Source organism: Curcuma longa, chromosome 5 (genome assembly GCF_044706935.1).
Source record: "Curcuma longa cultivar G26 ecotype Majalengka, Jawa Barat chromosome 5, ITB_CL_G26_1.1, whole genome shotgun sequence".
Classification (NCBI taxonomy): Eukaryota; Viridiplantae; Streptophyta; class Magnoliopsida; order Zingiberales; family Zingiberaceae; genus Curcuma; species Curcuma longa.
Window position 1 is genome coordinate 9,037,525 of NC_133865.1, and position 21,166 is coordinate 9,058,690.

General features: G+C 37.5%; 5 protein-coding genes across 6 annotated transcripts; 2 read left to right on the top strand and 3 right to left on the bottom strand.

The window, feature by feature from the left end:
• Positions 1 to 2,481: 2,481 nt before the first annotated feature.
• LOC141829057 (stearoyl-[acyl-carrier-protein] 9-desaturase, chloroplastic-like) lies at positions 2,482 to 6,675 on the bottom strand. Of its 2 annotated transcripts, none has more exons than XM_074716481.1 (3): positions 6,420 to 6,675; positions 3,750 to 4,248; positions 2,482 to 3,336 (listed from the first exon to the last, which is right to left on the bottom strand). In XM_074716481.1, the coding sequence occupies exons 1-3, from the start codon at positions 6,545 to 6,547 to the stop codon at positions 2,776 to 2,778; spliced, it is 1,188 nt and encodes a 395-aa protein (XP_074572582.1). In that variant the 5' UTR covers positions 6,548 to 6,675; the 3' UTR covers positions 2,482 to 2,775. The 2 variants fall into 2 exon arrangements, with proteins under 2 accessions (XP_074572582.1, XP_074572581.1); XM_074716480.1 differs by having other exon boundaries at positions 3,750 to 4,260.
• A 489-nt stretch (positions 6,676 to 7,164) lies between these two features.
• Positions 7,165 to 8,268, top strand: LOC141828961 (uncharacterized protein At4g15970-like). The gene is made up of 3 exons (XM_074716356.1): positions 7,165 to 7,308; positions 7,380 to 7,715; positions 7,801 to 8,268. The coding sequence occupies exons 1-3, from the start codon at positions 7,165 to 7,167 to the stop codon at positions 8,266 to 8,268; spliced, it is 948 nt and encodes a 315-aa protein (XP_074572457.1).
• A 233-nt stretch (positions 8,269 to 8,501) lies between these two features.
• LOC141829058 (mitochondrial import receptor subunit TOM20-like) lies at positions 8,502 to 11,490 on the top strand. Its single transcript, XM_074716482.1, has 6 exons — positions 8,502 to 8,663; positions 8,765 to 8,837; positions 8,978 to 9,147; positions 9,239 to 9,286; positions 10,437 to 10,520; positions 11,200 to 11,490. Exons 1-6 carry the CDS (start codon positions 8,565 to 8,567, stop codon positions 11,326 to 11,328), a joined length of 603 nt encoding a protein of 200 aa, XP_074572583.1. The 5' UTR covers positions 8,502 to 8,564; the 3' UTR covers positions 11,329 to 11,490.
• A 241-nt stretch (positions 11,491 to 11,731) lies between these two features.
• On the bottom strand, positions 11,732 to 14,076 carry LOC141829646 (U1 small nuclear ribonucleoprotein C-like). Its single transcript, XM_074717169.1, has 5 exons — positions 13,974 to 14,076; positions 13,830 to 13,872; positions 12,734 to 12,775; positions 12,380 to 12,653; positions 11,732 to 12,111 (listed from the first exon to the last, which is right to left on the bottom strand). The coding sequence occupies exons 1-5, from the start codon at positions 13,979 to 13,981 to the stop codon at positions 11,861 to 11,863; spliced, it is 618 nt and encodes a 205-aa protein (XP_074573270.1). The 5' UTR covers positions 13,982 to 14,076; the 3' UTR covers positions 11,732 to 11,860.
• A 3,917-nt stretch (positions 14,077 to 17,993) lies between these two features.
• On the bottom strand, positions 17,994 to 19,460 carry LOC141829287 (F-box protein At5g50450-like). The gene is made up of 3 exons (XM_074716729.1): positions 19,157 to 19,460; positions 18,908 to 19,070; positions 17,994 to 18,809 (listed from the first exon to the last, which is right to left on the bottom strand). Exons 1-3 carry the CDS (start codon positions 19,390 to 19,392, stop codon positions 18,108 to 18,110), a joined length of 1,101 nt encoding a protein of 366 aa, XP_074572830.1. The 5' UTR covers positions 19,393 to 19,460; the 3' UTR covers positions 17,994 to 18,107.
• Between the last annotated feature and the right edge of the window lie 1,706 nt (positions 19,461 to 21,166).

Consider the following 21,166-nt stretch of genomic DNA (forward strand, 5'->3'; position numbering starts at 1 on the left):
TTCTCGATTTACCTTCTCACAGATGATCGTAGAGCCGATCGTGTAGAACCGTTGGGATGATGAATTCTACCTTTTACTAAAATGCTAAAGAGTCGAAAACATTCTCTATCGGAACGATACTTCGATGGATGAGACTCGAGTGCACCTAAACAACCCTTTACCCTTTCTTTCCAACACAATTTGAGTGAAGGATCTACTCAAGGAATCTTTCTTCTCCCATCTGACTCATACCACAACATAAACCCACACCTCACCATGTCATCACTCCAAAATTGCCTTAACATTCCAGTTTTCTTAGGGTTTTTTATTCTTAGTGGAGTTGAGTGGTGTGAGTCACAATGGAGTAGAGGAGACAAATTAAGAAGAGATGTTTCTCAGCTTTCAGGAAAGTCTAATGCATCAATGCTATGCTAAACCACTAAGCCATGCTAATTAAGCACCAACACAAGTCTCTGGTGATTAAAGAATCAACATATAGAAGGATTAATGCAGTTTTAGTTCTGCACAAGTTGAAAGTATAGTTGAATATTAAAGAAAGGTCTTTCAGAGCAAGCTTCTTGTTAATGAATACAATTAATTATTTGTAACAGCTATGCAATAAAGTTTAAAGTTGGTGTATTAATTTTCTCATTTGTTCTTAAGTTTGTGCAGAAGTTTTCAACTACTTGAAGTCTCTGTCATCTTCTTCATGATTATGTCATGTATGTTTTATCTCATCGACCTTGCAATAATCAGTGTAAGTTTAAAGTGTTAACAATTTAGAATTAACATTCTAACACTTCATGCTTATTAAAGTTACATTTAAATAAGAAACGACAGTATATAAACCATGCATTAGATCCATCCGGATCGACAAAGCACAAGCAAATCTCCACAATCTTATGGAAAATCTCATTGTACATTCTCAACCACATACCTTCGCCTTGTGCACAACTCCTTTGCAAGCTCCTCTATGCCCCTATGATTTATGTTTTTATTTCCTAACAAATCCATACAGCAAAAGATCTCAAATCCTTGATGGTGGCTCCGGACCATCAAGATATTCACCCTTGATGGTGGCTCGGGACCGATTTCATGAAAGTTTGCATCCATTGACGAGCCTCTACCGTGTCGAAACGTTCTTTAATCGAACTTCTACATTAGGTGGTGGTAACCTTAAAAAGTCATAGGCAGCTTATAAACGTGTGAGGGTGTTCATCACTTGAGTTTCCTCACTAACCTCATTGCTCACCTAGTGGAAACTCCTATTTCAGGTGAAAGATTAGCGTGTTCATCACTTGAGTTTCCTCACTTACCTCATTGCTCACCTAGTGGAAACTCCTATTTCAGCTGAAAGATTAGGTTAGAGCACTTGGAGGCCACTCATCATGCGACTAGGAGGATAGCTGCAAGCTGGAGAGCATTTCTTTGTTCTTGTTTTTGATAATCTAAGGTGTCAGACTTCGTTTAACTAATCCGAAGTACAACTTACACACAAACAAAAGTCACCTCTAAAATATTCATCTCATTTGAGATTCTAACTCTAATCCTCTTATTACTCCTCTGAGTGTTTTGCCACTGCACCACATCCGTGGTAGCAACCGGATAGCATTTCTAGCAGATGCTAATATGGATAGAGCACTCCTCTACCCTCAACTATGTTAGTGATATGCTGCAGCCACTAAGACAGAAATATTGAGAGGTTTGTATGTCCATGAAAAATGGAGGGACCATTTCATAGAATATATGATAATAGATTGATGCAAAGAGAAAGGCTCTGATATGAGTTTCCTCTGCTTTCTCTTATTGTTCTAGTACCTTGTAAGAGTGGACTAGCCATTACTCTTTTCAAGTTGAAGTATCACTTTTCAATCAAGCATGATTCAGAAGTGGTTTACTGATGCAGCAATTTACCTCCTGATTCTTTGAGAATATGTAGATTATCATCTACAAGACTTTACCTGATAATTTAGATCTTTAACAGGTAGATGTGTTGTAAATATCTTGTAATCTTAAAGTCTTTATACAGATCATCCTGGACTAAAGATGCTAACAATCTGACTTTGTAATTCAGAGTCTCAAGTTGTTGGAAGTCGGAACATATGTCATGTGCTTAATGTAAACTCGATATACTTACAAACCTTCAGTTTGAGAGCAATGTGTATAGGAAAAAGGTTATAGCATATTCTCTATTCAGATAAAGAGTATAAGATGCAGAATCTAAGATCATACTATCTTCTTCATTTCTTTCTCTAAACCTATAGCCTACATGCTCATTTGTATTCCTTGTATGGCCTATCAATTTATTCATTTAAATCTATTTCAAGGATAAATATTTCACTCTTAAGGATACCACAAATAAATGCATTCCCAGAATTCTTTTTCCAGTTTGATAATTTAATCCTACTTGAGGAGGAAAACACAATTCGATGGAATCAATTCAACTGTAATTCTCTTAAATCAACTTTAGAGCAATATAATTTGAAGTGAACAGAAAAAACACAACACAAGAACAAAGCTCCATATATATTAATTATCCCACTCAAACAAACAACAGTACTTGTCCAGGAAAAATAAAACACAATGATAAAAACCTTTCTTGATCTGAAAACTTAGTTGAAGCAAGCATTAGCCATGAGATCTATTTACCATACCTTAGAAGAGTGTACCCTTCCTAAATTGACGTCACCGGAACAAAAGAAAGCCATAGCATGAGCCTGATGCTAAATCTTCTTTGACACTCTATGAATAAGCAAATGGACAGCAAAGTGAGAATTTCTTACATGGAATACTGAATTAGAGCAGCACTTCCCTGTCATAGATCCAACTGAAGGGTATCACTGATGCTTTCTTGGCTCTCCCTTGAGCTCTTTCGTCGAGCCTTCTAATCCTTGGAGCTAAAGTGCAGACAAAGTCCTGTGCTTTATTACCTTCCCCAGAGAGGCCTGTTAGCTCACTGACCTTCCACCTTGCGACAAGGAATTCTAGTATGTCAGCATAGTCCTTAGCTGTGTAAACACCCAACCTCTGTGCAACAGCTGAGAAGTTCTCAAACAGCTTATCGTCGCGTCCATCATACATCAGATGAGCAGGCATTGAAATCTTCTTCTTCATCATGTCAGCAAATGCAAGAACAGTGCCATCTGGGTCAATTTCAAACAGTTTTTCCACTATCTTAGTGTATGCAGTCTCATGGCGCTTCTCATCAGATGCAATTATACCGCATATCTGCGCCAACTTGAGGTCTCCATAGTCCTTAGCATGCCTAGCAGTGTTTCCATGGGAGATGAAGGTCGCTCGTTCCTGAAACGATGTATAAATAAAACCAAGGTACGGATTGTTCTCTGTCCTGGGATCCTGCAAATGAAACTACACAATCAATTCCCAAACAATGGCAACAAGGCAATAAGTATGTGCCAGCAAACACAACTTGCACATGCAACAGAATCTTATGCATATATATCAACTTCTAAGAAATATTTGTTTTCACAAAGATCGATAAACTATAAGGAAATAAATCAACAATAATTCTAAATTAGAGTTGGAATGTCATCATTAATGCTGCAGGATAGATCAATATATCAATACAAGGTTTATATCTCAATGGTTTAACAAGCAGCATGATTAAGATCTTCAACTCATGCACGAAATAGTCAATTGCTATCTCTGATCATATCGTAGAAAGGTTCTTGGAAGGAAATTTAAAATCACTCAGGTAAAGAATTTAGGAGTGATGTCAAGACCAACAAAGGCAAGTCAAGAAATTTTACCATTCCAGAACCAATAAGATACTGGATTGTTTTCTCAATTTGTTTCATGTCCACTCTTCCAGATAGGTATAGATACTTGTTCAAAAGATCTCCGTGTCTGTTCTCTTCAGCAGTCCAAGCCCTAGTCCAGACAGCCCATGAGGTCAGACTTGCCCCTGTCTCGTCCCTGACACCATCCAGGGTATTTAGCATTGTTTGGTATGTAGGAAGAGCTTCTTCAGTAATCATATCTCCCACCAAGCAAACAAAATAGTCATCAGGAATCTCCTTACACCGTTCTCTCAGTTCCTTAACCTCTTCGTAGAATCCCTCTGATGAAGAATCTGGAAGAAAATCTTGTGGCTGCCAACACTTCTCAACAGGCTTCAAATGCACTAATATATTTTCCTCTGCCCAGCCCTCTAATGATTTAAAAATTTCAATCTTCTGAGGAGGCATGGAATGAGTGACCTGGACATGCACCTCGCGAGGAGTGAAGAGCTTTTTGGGGGTCTCAATCCTAGAGGAACAACTGGAGTTCAGAACATGCATTTGATTGACAGGAGACAATGAGTAAAATGTTAAAGACTAAGTTCAGGGATGAATAATATGTTAAACTAACTCATTTTTTAGATGCATTATAATGGTACGCTATCAAATAAATTAACTACAAAATAACATAAAGATGGAATCTGGATAAGTATACATGGGAGATTTAAGAAAAAATGAAAACTGTAAGGAAAAATTAACTGCATATCTACATTACCTAGACAAGAGACAAAGGAAAAAAATATGCAAATGCCAAAAAAATCAAATATATTTTTGCTGAAAGATAGTTACGATGTTGTTAAGCGATCAACAGCACAAACAAAGGTAAGAAGAAATGTATTAGGAAAATGCTTCAAAAGGCGCTTCCATAATTGCGATAAACGAGAATATATACATCTTTTAACATGAACACAGGGTGTCCGCAAGATGATCTTGATATGTCATAGGACCGTAAATTCTAGTTCCAACTTTCTTGAAAGGAAAACTTTGACTATAATCTCAAGTAACAGTTTGGCCATCTCATACCAAAATAAACACTACAACACAAGCTAACTAGCTAAATTTGCAAAATGGATAATCATAACAGCATATTTTGCTAAAGCTATTGCACAATTCACGCATTGATGGAAATTTGTTAACAATTTGCATATCAAGTCACACTTGCTTTAACCTGTCACAAACAATTAGATAATATCCAGTATTTAAGTTTATATATGTTCTAATAGATGAATATCCACAACCTTCCAGATTCACCAACAAGGATCCTATTGCTTGAAAATTATCTTATTCAAAGTACATACATTTAGAACAAAAAAAATAAAATAAAATAAAATGGTCTTTAAAACAGCCATTAGGGAACTATTTGTCTTCTCAAAAGCATTTATCTAAGTACATACATTAGTGAAGGGATCATAAGAAAAATTCATCAAGGTAAATCATATCACGAAATTGTTTGTCTCATTGTGCTCAAAAACATTTATCTAATGTATATGTTGGTTGAGGGATCATAGGAAAGACCCAACAAAGTAAGCAGGAACACCACGGGTCAGAAAATCTTGAAAGAAAGGACAATACTCATTTGCAACATAAGTGCATAAGCACAAAAAATGTAGATAATGAGAAAAGTAAATATTCCAACAAACAAGAAAAAAGTATAGCAAGAAAGCATTGTCCTGATTCAAGAAAAGGAATCCCTTGATTATAACATTCATTAATTTACAAAAACAAAAAACAAATTTGTAACAGAATGATTATCCACCAGTGCCCAAGATTACCAGGTAAATAAATCTGAAAAAAAAAACTAAAAGTAAAATTGTTGATAGGCACAAGGACCTGCAAAAAGTGCACAATAACCATTTCAACCAATAGGCCATGTATGCAATAGCATTCTATTGTATTGATGCATACAATAGCATGCCAAATAACCTCAACATATCCCCAATGGAACTTTTTTTTTTTGAGACACTTGAATAATATAAACAGAAAGAAATATGTGTTTAACAACAGAAAAATTGAAAAGAGACGAGAAAACTATACAAAGACAACTAAGTTTTACAAATTACAGACATGAACTCAAAATAGAACTAATGTACCATTATCGATCATCATATCAAATACAATACTATTCCGTAACATATTCTGCCACTTCTTCACCATTTCAGAGCTAAATTTGGAAGGGAAAACACTGAAAGCGGGATAAAAGTGTGTATTTGTTTGGTACCAATATCTGAGAGAAAGGAACTCCTCACTCCTTGATTAAGTAAATCACGGCAATCCATATAAATTAATTACAAATCTCTAGTTTGAAAAATACTAAGATTTTATAGATCAGAATTGCCAGTGTAATTATATCCTAGAATCAAAGTCGCGTCTTTTGAAAAGGGGAGTTAAAACTTAACTTTCCCAATTCCAATTTATAAAAAAAATACTAAATTTTCGAGACGTGCACTCAATTCCCCAATTTCTTCATTCCAAACAAGCTGAAGTGAAAATAAATTGGGATATATTATACATCCAATTGCCCTAACCAACCCAATTACCACAAGGGAAAAAACACGAAACCAGATCGGAGAACGGGCAGGGGCGAGGCTCAAAGGCTACATTCGGACAGACGATGAGATCGGGAGGAATAAAGCAGCTCACTTGGTGGCGGCGGCCGCGGAGGGGATGGTGGAGGCCATGGAAACCCTGGGAGATCCGCCGCTCCTCCTTCCCCCCAAGGGGGTGGAGAAGAGGAATGGTTCCGTCAGGAAGGCGACTCGAGGAGCCATATCTTCCCCTGCGGTTGGCTCTTCGTCTTCCTCTCCCTCTTCCTCGTCGGAGATAGCGAGGCAGTGGAGCAAAACCCTTCGGCACTGTGCTTCGCTGGCGTGGAGTTGGAGAGGAACCGCAAGTTAGATATTGCCAAATCTCCAATGAAATTCCACCATAAGAAAATCTCTATTTTTTTCCTTTTTTAGCCAAAGCGAATTTATGGAAACCCTAAACTATATTTTCTAAAAAAGGTAAATATTTTTTTTTTTTTCAAGCGTTCTTTATCATAATGTTTTTGGCAGAAAATTAAATAATGTTTCTTATTTTTATTAGCATAAAAATAATTTTGGTAACTATTTTATATTATTCTAAATTATAGTAATTAATTATAGTGGTTTTGGTCAAAACAATTATCAAAACTATTTCAATAATATTTAACCAATTTTAACTCAATTAAATTAATTTTGATCGATTTGAAATAATATTTTTAAAAAAAAACAAAAAGGAAGTTACTTTGCCAGCGATCTAACTGCATTAATTCTCAGATTCATAAACTGAAAATCCTTCCTGATATGTTCTTCACAAATTACACCCTCTCTTTCAGTTTCCTTCCTCCTCTTCTTCCCTCGTCGACATGAGAAAACTGACTGAGATCAATCTCGTGCTCTCCATTCTTCTTCTTCTAATCTTAATCTTTTCTTTCATACTTCCACAGTTCCACACAAATCCATCAATCTTCTCAGAGCATACAGGAAGCAAGATGACTTTACTGGAAAAGGTTTAAACACTCATGTTTTTCTCTCGGATCTTTGTTTCAGTCATTCTCCTTTTATTGATTCGTAACTGCAGGACACAGAAACACGAGAACTGAAGAGATTGTTAAAAGGCGCTGCAAACAATGATAACATGGTGATAATCGCCATGCTGAATGGAGCACAAAACTCTGTTTTTGATCTGTTCATCGAGAGCTTCAAGGTGGGCGACGGAACCAGTAGGCTATTGAACCACCTGGTGGTCTTGGCGCTGGATCAAGAGGCCTTCGAGCACTGCGGGGCTCTGCACTCGCATTGCTATTTCCCTAACTACACCAGCAACTTCAGAGGAAGCGCAGAGACGATGATGATGGCGAGGCAGATTGAATTCTCAAGCCAAGTTTTGGAGCTCGCGTACAACTTCATATACACGGTACGGGAAAGCATTGTTCTTCCTTCCCTCCGGGTTCGTTTACTTGGGTGGATGATTGCTAGCTTGTGATTTAATTTGCCTGTAGGATTTGGACGTGATGTGGTTTCGGAATCCCGTGCGCCAGTTTAACGATCTCTCCCTGTTGATCTTAGCGACGGATCGCTACCGATTCGGGAGCACGGCGAACGGAGCTTTCATGTACGTGTTGTCCGCCGACCAGACGATTGAGTTCTTCAGGACTTGGCGCTTCACCATGAGGCGGTACGCCGGCGGAGATCGCGCGGCGATCTTAACCAGAGCCGTGGGCGAAGGCACCTACGAGTTCGGCCCCAAGGTGCAGTTTCTCGACACGGATCGCTTCGGCGATGTTTGCCGGCGCGACGTGGATCTGCGGGAGGTTTACACGGCGAGAGCCGGGTGCTGCAGGGAGAGGGGAGAGAAGTTGAGCGCGATGAGAGCTCTTGCTCAGGCGTGGAAGAACTACACGTCGTTGACCGTGGAGGAGGGAGGAGGTTCCGCCGCCATTGTGGCTAGATACGAGTGTAGAAGTTGAGGCAGAATTTTGTTTTATTTTCCTTTTTTAGATAATTTATAAATAAAAAACTTATTTATTAGTAATTTATAAATTGTTTGTAATCTTAAATCTTCTAATCATTATGGGCCGATCGGTCCGAGCCAAACCGGTTCTTGTCGGACCGTATCTAGCCCAGCTCCTAGTAAGCAGGGTATTGGATTTGTGTTCCTCTCCTCGATAAACCCTACGATTGCCCTGTTCTTCTTCTTATATTCGACGTTTGCAATTGAAGATAGAGGAGGAGGACGCAAGCGCGAAGTAGTCGTTTGGGATCCATGGATTCACAGCTGAGGGATCTCGATCGGTTTGTGTTGTTCGAGCAAGAGCGCCAGTCCGCGGAGTTGGCCTGCGCCGCCAACCCCCGCGATGTCGATGTGAGTTCTTACACCCTCTCTCCTTTTTTGTCGAATCGTCCTTGTTTTCTGATTCTCGTTGTGGTCTTAAAGGAGATAACTGATTACAACTGTGCTTTTAGAATCTCACGAAGTGGGGAAGTGCGCTTCTGAATCTATCAGCTTTTCAGAAAAACCCCGAGGATATGGTGAAAGGTTCTTATTTATGGATTGGATTGTGTTCCTCCTTTAGTTACTGCTTGATAAATGATAATATACTTTTTTATAAAAAAAAATCTCTCAGGTGATTGTTTGTTTCTGTGTTTAGTACAATTTTCATGTAAATTTTCTTGCAGAAGCCATATCGAAACTGGAGCAGGCCTTGGAGGCGGATCCTGGAAGGCATGCCACACTATTTCTCTTAGGGAATGCTTATATTCAGCAAGGGTTCTTCACGCCTAACGAACAGGTTGCTTTGGTTTGCTTTGAGAAGGCAACTCAGTGCTATGAACAGGCTGTGGAATTGGTAAGCCTTGTCTCAAGAATGACCCTGTTCGCTTTTTTCTCCTCAAGTATGGTCATTTAGTTTCATCCTTTGACTTCTTTGATTCTTCCAGGAACCTGGAAATGAGATGTATTTGATGTCACTGGATACAGTAAGCAAGGTAACGTCTAGCTTCGTATGGTGTGGTGTCGAGGTCTTACTTGCTTTGCAGGAATAAGTTTTGTTCTAGAATATCCTCTTAAGGACTCTTAGTAACTATGATGTGCTACATTGAATGTACAGGAAATGTTTTTGGTTTGACTAGTGCTTCTAATTGTATGGCTGTATCAAATGTGTGATTACATTGTAAGCTTTTGTCAAAGAGTCACACATACCAGAGCTGGGATTCCATCAAACTTAATTAGCAGCCATGACCTCCTTTAACTAAATTGATGTCTGCCCTATTATAGCAAATATATTAGAAACTTATTATAATTACTTTTTGGTTTGCTTTGATATACATGTATATCTATGAACTTTAGTTTAAGAGTTCTACCGTCATAATTGTGGCTCATGGATGCACTCTATGACTAATTTAAAAGATTGGCCAAATATATGCAGTACGCATTAGAATTTCTTGTCACCATAGTGGTTTGTTATTTTTCATGGATTATAATATGCTACTGTGCCTTCATGTTGTTTTCTATGCCTTGTAGCATACATATGTATAAATTCAAGTTTGTTGTTGAATTGTTCTAACTGGATTTTGCTTTATCTTATGAAGATCAATCATATACCTTAGTTATTTAATAAGATTATGATAATTTATGGAAAAAGATCAAAGGAATAAAAAGGTTGCATGTGATTTTTGTTGAAAAGGTAATCTTATGGTACTTACTAGATGATTGTTTTGGTAGATTCTAGAAAGAGAAATGTTCAAATGATTAGATCAATGTGATAAAAGACATGTATATGGGATTACTAATGTCACAACAAGATACCATTTTTGGTCTATAGTGTTATTTGCATATGATATTGTGCTAATCAATGCAAGATAGCTATTATCAATTTAAAACTTTAATCGTAGAGACAAATTTAACCTTAAAGAATAGGAAATTTGGATTGTAAAGGCAATGTTGTATCACGAGAAGTTACTAGATAGGCAATCTAATTCCAGATATCAGTTGAAATGAGAATTTCAAAAAAGACAGTTCATAGCTTTAGAGCAATTTAGATAAATATGTTATATCGAAGTGCTATTTTCCATGTTATATGAGTTACTCTACACTATCTCAGAATCTTTTTTGAAACCTTTGAAATGTCTTCCTCAGGCACCTGAGTTGCGTCGAGAAATCCAAATCCATATGGCTAACCAACAGGCTTCCCAGGAGACAACTTCCCCTGTGAGAAAGAAGGTAATACTAAGCTCTAAATGGAAGTTCTAGACAAATTTAAGCTTTTGTGAAATATTGTTTGTATTAAAATTTTCAATTGCTTCATTGTTCTCCTTCATGGTGTAGGCCTTTCATAATCCAACAATTCATTCTTGGTTGTGAAAATACATTAGTTTCTGATAGTTCCATATGTCATAGTGAAACTATGGCATATGCTATACGACATGTCTGTTGGAATTTTTATTTGATGGAAGGCCTTGTAAGTGACAGCCAGCTCTTATCAACTACTACGTCGACTGTATGTTGATTGTGTTATGAACTAAACTTTCATGTCTAGGTTGGAAACACCTTTAGATGGTCTTAAATTATGTTCCTCTCTTCCCTTTTTTTGTAACTTAACATGTTTCTTCTTGTACACTTTATCCTCTTCTAGCCATTTATTACATGCTTAACAACCATTTGATTTGATTACAGATGAATCAAACTGCTTCATAAGTTGATCTCCCTTAAGCTTCAATCTGAATAAACGGTGATTCATAAATAACCAGAAAATCATTGGATGGATATAGATAAGATAAAGACTGCAATTAGGATTTGATTTGCATACTGCTACTTCAAGTGTTCCTTATGATTAAGCATATCTATTTTCTAGTTCAGGAATTTTGTAATTGCATTTCAATTTTTTGTTACTAATTTTCAGGCGCCTAAGAAGAAAAAGAAAGAGAGTGATTTAAAGTATGATATACTTGGCTGGGTAATCCTTGGGATAGGTATCGTTGCATGGATTGGAATGGCTAAATCACATCCTCCTCCTCCTCCCCAAAGGTAGAGAGAGCTCTTTACTTAGCCAAGTAAACGTTCTGTACCAGACTACAGCTCTAGAAATTGTTGAATGTGGTGCCTTTTCTATCATTTCTAAGCTCTATACCACGTCAGTGCTGTATGTCAGCATTTCCAGTGTTTTTTTTAAAAAATAATTTTCTCAAGATAAACGAGCCTGTTGCAGACGTCAAATTGTTGGAGATTAAGTTTATTTATCCAGCTTCAATTGAGCTCTATCATTCTTTGACAAAAATGAATCCGTAACGCCAAAAGAATTGGGCATTGATATCTGGAACAGATTTGTTTATAAAAATTGATGATAACAACAAATCACTGACGTCGACATCAACATAATAAGATTACGTTCTATTGCATGCGTTAACATAATATTTGCTCAAACAACTGAAGAATTAAACCGTACAAACGATCCAACTATCGGTTTATTCTTCAGGTCAATTACAAAAAAGGGAATTCACTGGAACATGTAAACCCTAGAGTTCAATCCACAGCCAGGTTTTGGGAAATTAGAAATTGGTCTCTTATGGAGCAGCAGATCCAGAAGGCGCGTTAAAAGATTCAAAGCTTGTTGTTGCAGGAGCCGTTGATGGGTTGCCCTGATAGATAGCAGGTGCAGAAGTGTTGGTAGTTGGCATTGGCATGGCCCCTGAAATTGGAGGTGGCAATGTAGGTGGCCTAGGAAGATTAGTTGGTTGCATTGGTGCCGTCGTTGGTGCACCCGGTGGTCCGACTGCAGAGTGGCCAGCAGCGACTGGAGGAACAGCTCCATAACCTGCCAATACAAACATAGAATCTGTGATTATGGATTAAATTGAGTGACATTTAGGAGTAAAGATAATAAGTCCATGAGCATCCTCCTGCGACTGCCCAGTTGGATTGTTTTAGTGGTGAATGTGTATTGCATGGCTATTTCCTAAAAAATAAAATGCAAATCAATCATGTTGGGTAGCTTTGCAGCAATATTTTTGTCAGTTAAAGACCCAGTGAGATTAAGCCATCAACCGTAACTATCTCACCATGAGCAACCAAAACTTATATACCTGGTACACCAAGTGGAGGTGGCAAAATCGGGGGTCTAAGCCCCGGTAGAAGTGGTGTGGTCATAGAAGCCTGAGGAGATGCTCCAACAGGCAACATAGGAGGTATTAAAACTGGAAGAGGGGGTCGGGCCCCTGGCATGGTCATCAGATGCTGGTTAAAAGTGGCACCAACTTGGAATGCAGCAGCCTGACCGAGATGTTCCTTGATTCTTTGGTCGATTAAACTTTGAGTTTGTTGCTCCTCAAATTGCTGATAGTAAGAGCGTACATTTGCCTATTGTTGACGAACAAAATAAGTAAATGATACAAAGTATCGGAATGAGCTTAGAATATGAGGTTGAAAAGAATAGTAACCTTGTGTTTATAGCCAGCATTGTGTTGCTTTCTCACAGATGGCTGCAATGGAAAGAAATTCAAGTAAGAGCATTCCTTTTCCAAAATACAAAAACATCATTTGCAAGACTCTACAGATACAGAAACCGAAGGGGAAAAAAATGATTGTGACTAACAAGACATTTGATAGTATCAAAGTGAATCAATATAAACTCTATCACTTTATTTTCCAAAAAAACATTAAAAGCAAAATAGATGATGTAAAACACAGGGATTAGCTAGGCAAGGGCAGAGGCATGTGATAGCCTATCCAGGCTTTAGCCTGGAGGGTCCATTTTAAGGTTTAGGGAAGAAGCCCATATATTTAAGATTTTCTCCATATAATTAACCATTTTAGCTCATTGTTCACCCAATCAGTCCTAAATCCCTAAACCATTTAAGGTTTCTGCGATCAGCCCCTTTTATATATATACAACTCTTATCATCGACCGATTAGCCCGAGTAGATTTTAATGTCTGTCCCCGTCACTGTAGCTAGGTACAACCCTGTAGTCTATCCTATGCAGCAAGTTACAATATTCCAGGGATCAAAGTATACAAAGTTAATACCTCTTAGATGGAGTTTATAAAATATGCAATATTATACAATAGAAGAGTTAATTTCAAACCTCTGTCATATTCCCAAATAAGATACTTCAAAGTTCAGAGTAACAAAGAGACACGTATATGAAGAAAAATGAACTACAGAAGTAGAAGAGACGCAGAACAAATTCATGATTAACTCTACTAAAGGAATATTAGTGATGCAAAGTGCTACTCCTTCTCTAATATGACAGTTGAATAAACGAACACCACTTATAATGTGTTCAGTTCAGATTGTAAAGGAAAAGAAAGATCTCATACATTGTTAATTGCAATAATTCACTTAAAAATGTTACTATAAAGATTATCAGCACAACCGCAGCCTAGACTAAGCTGAAACCAAAATATCCAACTTGACCTAAACAGTGGAATTCAAGTACAAGCATCAAGCAAGCCTATACTACCATGCCATTAGGTTAAGCTCAAAGCGAGAACATGCATTCTAATCATCACAGATTCAATATAAAAAAACTTACAGAGTCGTGGGTCAAGTAAGTATCGCAGTAATCGCAGTAGTACCTGTGGCCCAAAGATTAGGGTTTTTAAAAATCGGAAGCAAAAACGAGTAGAACGAAACAAGAATGCGAAAAAATAAAGGAAGAAGGGAACGTTATTGGTACCGAGGCATGGTGCTGTAGGAAGCTTCGGATCGAACGCAGAACGAAGCTCGACGGAGAGGAAGGCGGAGGAGAAATCAAAGAACCGAGTCGGGTGGGAGACTGGAGCGGACGCCGGAAGAGACGGTGCCTTGGATTTCAACCTAATAAATTCTTCGCTGTTCGGGTTAGCGGATGGCGGGTTATCGGGTCGGATCTCGAAACTCCCAAGTCTTGTGGATCCATTTTATTTGATGGATTATCTTTGAGTAAATTATTACTTTTTGTCTCCCCAAAAATAAATATATTTTAATAAAATTAGCTAATGTTCCATCTTCTCTAGTAAACAGAGAAAATATTTATTTAAAAAAATATAATTTAAATTTTTTTATTAATTTAAAGAATAAAGAAATCATAATTCATAATAAGAAAATTACAAATTGAGGATTATTTTTTTGACAATTTATCATATAATTAACTTTTTCTAATATCCAAATTACTTACTTAAATTTTATATTTATCAAAATACTATTATTTATCTGATCTAACTCTCAGTCAATTTTTGAATTTTTTTGTGCTCCATTTGTAGACTCCAATCAATTAGAAAATTTTCTATTGGGTTATCATAAATCTAAATCAATAGTCGACTAATTCTAACGTATCAATCTATCTAACAAATTTAATATTTCGATCTTAATACCCTAATTCATTTTGATTTGAAGTATTTTTTAGATGTCTAAAATTAGTAATGAATTTGAATTAAAATTCATCGATAGTTTTATACTGTCTAAATTTAAAATAAAATAAGTATAAATTAAAGAAGTCCTCAATTTTTTAATAGTATGAATGAGTAAGCATTATATAAATAAGTAAATTATAATTCATAATAAGAAAAATATAAAGTGAAATTATTTTTGGGTAAAAATTAAATTAGTATCCATCATTTCATTTGCAAAATCGTCAGATGGACACTCCATTTTTAATTAAAGTCAAATGGATGCCCTTTTTAATGATTTTATCTTGAAAATACTTATTGATTCAGTGTTATTGTAGGGACTACTAATAGCTGCTATAATGTGCAAAAACTGTCCCCATGGCAATGGTGCAACGGTAGGACATCCGAGTTGTGACCCAGGGACCCGCAGTTCGATCCCCAGCTACGGCATATTTGTAAGAATTTTCTTCCAAATGGAGAACGCAATCAAAAGGATGTTGGACATCTGGATTGACCGCCGTATGCGCTTCCCGATTTACCCTGGTGGTCGGTGGGAAACTTCTGTGGGATCGGGTCGGCCACCCCCAGGGATTAAGTCCATGAGACTGACTGGGATTTGCTGCTACAACGTGTTTAAAGTGAATTTAGGCTTTACACTATCTAAAAGTTATTCAAAATTACTATAACATGTAGAAGCTACCAAAAAGTTGTTATATATTTAAGATGAGTTTAAGATTTAGAATCTTTGAATAATATTATATCAAAATTACCAACTTAATCCAACTTATTTAAACTTCATAAAAAAACCATTTGAAAATAGTTGTAGCTGATACAATCCTAAACTTTAATTCACTTTAAATACGTTGTAGCAGCTATTCGATAGTTTTTACACGATATAAATTCATAAATCATAAACTCATCCTGAATACATTATGACAGTTACTGGATAACTTATACACATTATAATAGTTCTTGATAGCTACTACAACAGCATTGGATCAAAGAATATTTTCAGAATAAAATCACTGATAGGGCACCTATTTGATTTTTTTTTTTTTGAAAAAATGTGCTCATTTGATATTTCTTTTAATTTGGGGTGTCTTTTTAAATTTTTTCCTTATTTGTTTCCCATTATCATTTTACATTTCTCCCCCTCATTTATATCATATATTATTTATTTCCTAATCTCATTCGTTTGAACACAATACATCATTCTTTTATCGATTGCGAGTACGATACAAATACAAATACAAATCTAAGGGATCCTTTTCCAGTTCTTCCTCCTCGATTGAAAAAGTGAAATCAAAACATGTTTTGTTTGGAGGCAGGCAGGCCAAATGTAGGCAACTTTTCCCCCATGGAAGGACAAGAAAGACCATGTGAGTGTGCATGATAGTTGGAGGTGGTTCAGGTGACAATTAAGGCTTGCTGGTGAGCAAACATGGAGTGTTTGCTCACTCATTCAACCCCGAGATTGACTCCCATCCCATCGGGCCCCTCCTACCCTCTCTTTCAGACTTTGGTTGGCGATCGAATCTACATTTCACTTACTTTCCTATAGCATACAAAGGGTTAAGGGGTTTCATGACTAATAGAGTTGTTATCGTAATCTAGTCTAAGCCCTAGACTCTAAAGCGGTTGAAGTGTATGCATCAATCAACAATTTCATGACTCAAATTGTGAACTTGATATAATTTCAATATATATATATATATTCTACTTTAATATAGTGACTTCCGGTCAAGGACTTTAGATCGGAAGAAATTTGCGATGAATTATATTTCACTTACTTTGATGTGAAATATAAGGGTTAAGGGGTTTAATAGATAATAGAGTTGTTATCGTAATCTAGTCTAAATCCTAAACTCTTCTGCAAAAAATTAAATCTGTCACTCTAGCGGCCTTACACGGTCGGCCCCATGACCATCTGTGAGCTCACAACGGAGGAAGGTATTGCTCGACTTCATTAAGATTCGAACCCTTGCCATCTTCTGCAAGTTTGCTCCATTGTAACCAACTCAGCTATACCCTGGGAGCTAAACCCTAAACTCTAAACATGTTGAAGTGTATACATCCATCAATATTTTCATGACTCATGACCAAGGACAAATTCAAGAATTAGAGATGAATTGAACTTTAGGTAAAGAAGGGGATGGAATCTATATTTCACTTACTTTCTTATCGCCTATAAAGGGTTAAGGGGTTTAATGAGTAATAGAGTTGTTATCGTAATCTAGTCTAAACCCTAAACTCTAAACACGTTGAAGTGTATACATCCATCAACATATTCATCACTCAAATTGTGAAGTTATCTTAGATCCGTCTCTGCTCCCAGACCTAATCAGTCAGACATTCAATTACAAAAAGTCAATCTCAAAGACTCCAAAAACCAATTTAATTTCCTTTGTCAGCACAGACACCATAAAGTTTGAGGAAGAGACTGGTAGATAGTAGTGCATGTGAGCTTCCTCCACTCACTCAAGAGGAGAGGCAAGAAAATAGCAGGCAGGTGAGGGGTGGGTGGCTGAGTGGGTGGATGAGTGCAATCGAATCTAGAAAAGTAGGCCACAGCAATCAGTGTTTTCCAAATAGGATCATATCTGATCGGATCGATCGATTTAGGGTTCGGGATTTAGAGTTCGTCCCGACTCATTTGTCGTCGGCCTCTTCCTGAATTTGTCTCGATCGTAACATGGTGCACTCACTTTCCGCGAAAGTAAACAGAGTTGTTGGATCGGGGAAACCAAAAGTATGGATGACACAAGGGCTCAGTGCTCCACTTGTTGCTGCCATTTGGTGGTGGAGATGAATATATTCATCTGTTTGCGATAAGATAAGAAAGAACAAGATGTGAAGTGTAGGAAAACCAAATCCAACCTTTTTCTTTAATTTTTTTTAGCTTTTTCTTTTTTTATTCCATCCTCTTTATTCTATATAATGTTTTCACCTTCTTTTAGTCCTCAGCTTTAATTTAAAAAACAATTAATTTATTGAGATTTAAAAAGCTTAATTATGGGTAGAATAGGTATAAATAAATATAAAATATTAATTAACATAATAATTTTGCTATGTTATTAACATGTTATATCAATCAATTCCTACTTACCATAATAGTCCATTTATATATTTGATTTAATTTAATTGAATTTGAATTTTTAAAATTAAGATCGAATTGAATTATCTGAATTAATAGATGTTTTTTTTTAAAATAATTAATCTTAAATGTGATCGGTTAATCTGGTTTAACCAACTTATTTACTCAGCCTTAATTATGAATTAGGGTTTGAGGATGATGATGAAAGAATAAATAATAAAAAAATAAGTTATAATTATTTAAAAGCAAATTAATTAGAAAGGGAAGAGTACTCCGGTTACAAAAAAAATAATAATTAAAAAAAATAAATAGAGAGTTGTGGAATAGTGAGAGATCTGTGCTTCTTCTCTCAATCGGTGCCGGCGGCGACGTCGGCGACGAAGATGGCAGGAGGCACGCACTCGGCCTTGTGCGATAGCCGCCAATCGAGAGCCTGGCAGGCCCTGGAGCAGTAGCTGACGACGCCGCAGACCGAGCACCGCCGGAACTCGTGTCGGCGGGTCTCCGGCCGCCCGCAGTTGCGCTGCGAGCAGAGGCGCAGGTCCTCCGGAAGCCGCGTTGGGGAGGACTGGAACCAGTCGACGAGGAATCGGTTGGCTGGGTGCGGCTCCGGCGGGGGCAAGTTCCAGCCGAAGTCGCTGAGGAGGGGGCTTCCTCCGGCGGCGGCGGCAGCAGCCGCCTCGGCGATTCCCTCCGTCGTCGCCCGGCGATGCGGCCCATTCTTCCACGCCGGCAACGATGCGATGGCTGACACCAGCTCGCGAGTGTTGGCTTGAAGAAGGAAGCGGCGGCCCTCGTTAACGTTCCGGCGGACGCCGTAACCGTCTTGGAGACAGTGGCCGAGCTCGCGGAGAGCGTCGACGTGGCCAAAGAAGGCCGCGCGGGCGCTCAGCGCGACGCCGGCGCGGAGGTCCTTGGCGTTCTTGGAGCCGCCGCTTCCGTTGAACTGAATGATCGCCAGAGAGTACAGCGACCACGGATGCGATCGAATCGCTGCCTTCGCCATCAACGACGCGCCGCTTCCTCTGTTTCCCAGGGCGTAAAATCTTATCTGCAACAGATAATCGAAGCAATCAAGAAATTGTTCATACAAAAACTCTCAAAAAAAGATTGATTTTGATGGATCGATCATGCAAGACAGAGACACACCATCCCTAAGATAAAGCAAGCTTCAATATTTCCACAATCCACGCATCGTTGGAGGAATCCATGAGCCGCCTCCGACCAAGCTTTCACTCTGACGGCGAGGCACCTCGCATTAGCCTTAGACAACACCAGGGAATGGTTTCCCAGAACATGAAATCGCTTGCACCTGCAAAATTTCTCCCAAAGCTCAAATTTTTACCCTCAAAATTAACGAAAGTCCCAATTTTGAGACCAAGATCGGAGCGGCCGTACGTCAAAAAGGCGCTGAAGAGGTCTTGCGGGCGATTGGCAGAGGAGCTGAGCTTGGAAAGCACGGTCACGATGATATCATCGGGAAGAGAATCGAAGTGATCGACCTCCACGGCAGGAGCCACGAGCATCCTCCGCTTCCGGCGGCGGGGCTCGTCGCCGCCCTGCTTCCACCGCCGCTTCCCTCCGCCGCCGCCATTGATCTGTGCCAGGGTTCTGAGACATTGTCGTGCTTCCATTCTTTCCGTCTCTTCGCCGAGACTTCTTCAATCTCGTATAAAGAACAGGAGGAAGAGGAAGAGGAAGAGGAAGAGAGAGAGAGAGGGAGGCGAGTCTGAGAAATCGATAATGGCAGACTATTTATCTACTGTATCAAGTGCGGATCCGACAAAGACGATGCGGGGCGGTTTGAAATACCGGATTTATACCCATACTTTTCCTAATATTACGACTCTGCCATCCGCAGTTGACCCGAGCGTCCGCATAGAATCACAAACGTGGGTGTATAGTGTGTACGTACCATTCTTCCTAAAATTTAATCAGGATAATTTTTAAAATGCACTATTTTAGTTTTTACTATCAAAATCCTCTCCCTCAAATAATAAATAAATAAATATATAAAGAACTTTTCACATGGATCTCTTCTTTCCTTCTCAAATTGAGTTCCATGTTTTAGTGTATAATTAGATGATTAATGAGCTTTAATTAGTTAAATTAGTTGAGGTGTGTTTAATTAATTATGTGATAAACTAAGACTATTCAACCTGGAAGTTCCAAAATAAGAGGGTGGCTATAAGCTTAACCACGGCTAAAATGCTTGAAGATTAACGATTAATTAACCATGACCAAATCTCATGATGGTTATAATTAGTTAACTTGCACGAATTAATTGTGTGATTAAAATTAAATTTAGATGTGATCGTAAATTAGTTAGTTATGCCCTATTCAAGAGGATCTAAATGCATAGCTGGATATTTTTCTCAGATAGAAAAGTTATTTTTAGGAATATTTCAAAAGTCAAAATGTTCATAGAATTTGAGCCCAATTGATAATTTTTTTAATAAAAAATGAATTAATTTTTATGAAAAAAGATTAGTTGTTTTAGCAACTTTCAATTTAATTAGATAATTAAGATTTATCTATTTCTCACAAATACATTTTATGCATGGAAAAAATGTCATAGTTTGAATTGTGATGAATTAATAACATATATAATTATCATTAAAAACTAAACACATTAAGTGATTTAATACATGATGTATTAAATAAGATTTAATTTATCGGATGTGGATTTCATGTGTAGAATTTAATAACCTGATTTATTAATATTGATGGACTATTAATATATATATTATGAGCTCAATATAAAGATGATCCCTGTTGGATGGATTGAGATTTTGGATTCCTCTTCTTCTTTTCTCTCTATTGAGACATGGCTTGTAGTCAACCAAAGCTCATGCAAAAGACCTTCTGCTATATTACAAGAACTTCATTCAGCGACAAATAACTAGAATAATGATATTAACTTTGTATTTAAGTCAACTTTTAGTTTGTCATTGTTTCGATACACAATTTATAGTCATATTAAATAGATGATACCTAGCTAGATCATGTTGTTGGGTTACATTTAAATCATGCAAACATAGTCCCACATCTAAAGTATACTTGATTACAGACAAAGATACAAACTCTTTCTTATTTCATCTGAAAGGGTACTCTTTTGGTAAAAATTTATGATTGATTATCAAACCAAAATATTTTTCCACTGTAAAGTAATGAAAATACATTTGACTCTATTATGCAATATGGATAGAATAAAAACAAAGCTTCATCCAGACAATATTGAATATGTTTAAAAAATCACTAATCATCAATAATACTACATGCAAGGTAAAATTACTTTTACTTGCAATATCATAACCCCCTTACATTCCATAATTCTTTCAACTCCACAATAAAAAATTGCAAAAATATATCTATCTTCTCTTTTAAATTCATTGAATTATAACGACA

Bases quoted from the DNA above. Each gene is read 5' to 3' on its own strand.
- LOC141829058 (XM_074716482.1), top strand. From the start codon at position 8,565: ATGGATTCACAGCTGAGGGATCTCGATCGGTTTGTGTTGTTCGAGCAA. The intron at 8,664-8,764 runs GTGAGTTCTTAC...CTGTGCTTTTAG, and splicing joins CCAACCCCCGCGATGTCGAT to AATCTCACGAAGTGGGGAAG. The intron at 9,287-10,436 runs GTAACGTCTAGC...TGTCTTCCTCAG, and splicing joins CACTGGATACAGTAAGCAAG to GCACCTGAGTTGCGTCGAGA.
- LOC141829287 (XM_074716729.1), bottom strand. From the start codon at position 19,392: ATGGAAGCACGACAATGTCTCAGAACCCTGGCACAGATCAATGGCGGC. The intron at 19,071-19,156 runs GTACGGCCGCTC...GAAATTTTGCAG, and splicing joins CTCTTCAGCGCCTTTTTGAC to GTGCAAGCGATTTCATGTTC. The intron at 18,810-18,907 runs GTGTGTCTCTGT...TATCTGTTGCAG, and splicing joins CTTGCTTTATCTTAGGGATG to ATAAGATTTTACGCCCTGGG.
- LOC141828961 (XM_074716356.1), top strand. From the start codon at position 7,165: ATGAGAAAACTGACTGAGATCAATCTCGTGCTCTCCATTCTTCTTCTT. The intron at 7,309-7,379 runs GTTTAAACACTC...TCGTAACTGCAG, and splicing joins AGATGACTTTACTGGAAAAG to GACACAGAAACACGAGAACT. The intron at 7,716-7,800 runs GTACGGGAAAGC...ATTTGCCTGTAG, and splicing joins CGTACAACTTCATATACACG to GATTTGGACGTGATGTGGTT.
- LOC141829057 (XM_074716480.1), bottom strand. From the start codon at position 6,547: ATGGCTCCTCGAGTCGCCTTCCTGACGGAACCATTCCTCTTCTCCACC. The intron at 4,261-6,419 runs GTGAGCTGCTTT...TCTGAACTCCAG, and splicing joins TCCGCGGCCGCCGCCACCAA to TTGTTCCTCTAGGATTGAGA. The intron at 3,337-3,749 runs GTAAAATTTCTT...TTTCATTTGCAG, and splicing joins ATCTTATTGGTTCTGGAATG to GATCCCAGGACAGAGAACAA.
- LOC141829646 (XM_074717169.1), bottom strand. The intron at 12,776-13,829 runs GTAAGTTTTTTT...TTTCCATTGCAG, and splicing joins CTTACTTGACCCACGACTCT to CCATCTGTGAGAAAGCAACA. The intron at 12,112-12,379 runs GTATATAAGTTT...TTGTATTGGCAG, and splicing joins ACCTCCACTTGGTGTACCAG to GTTATGGAGCTGTTCCTCCA.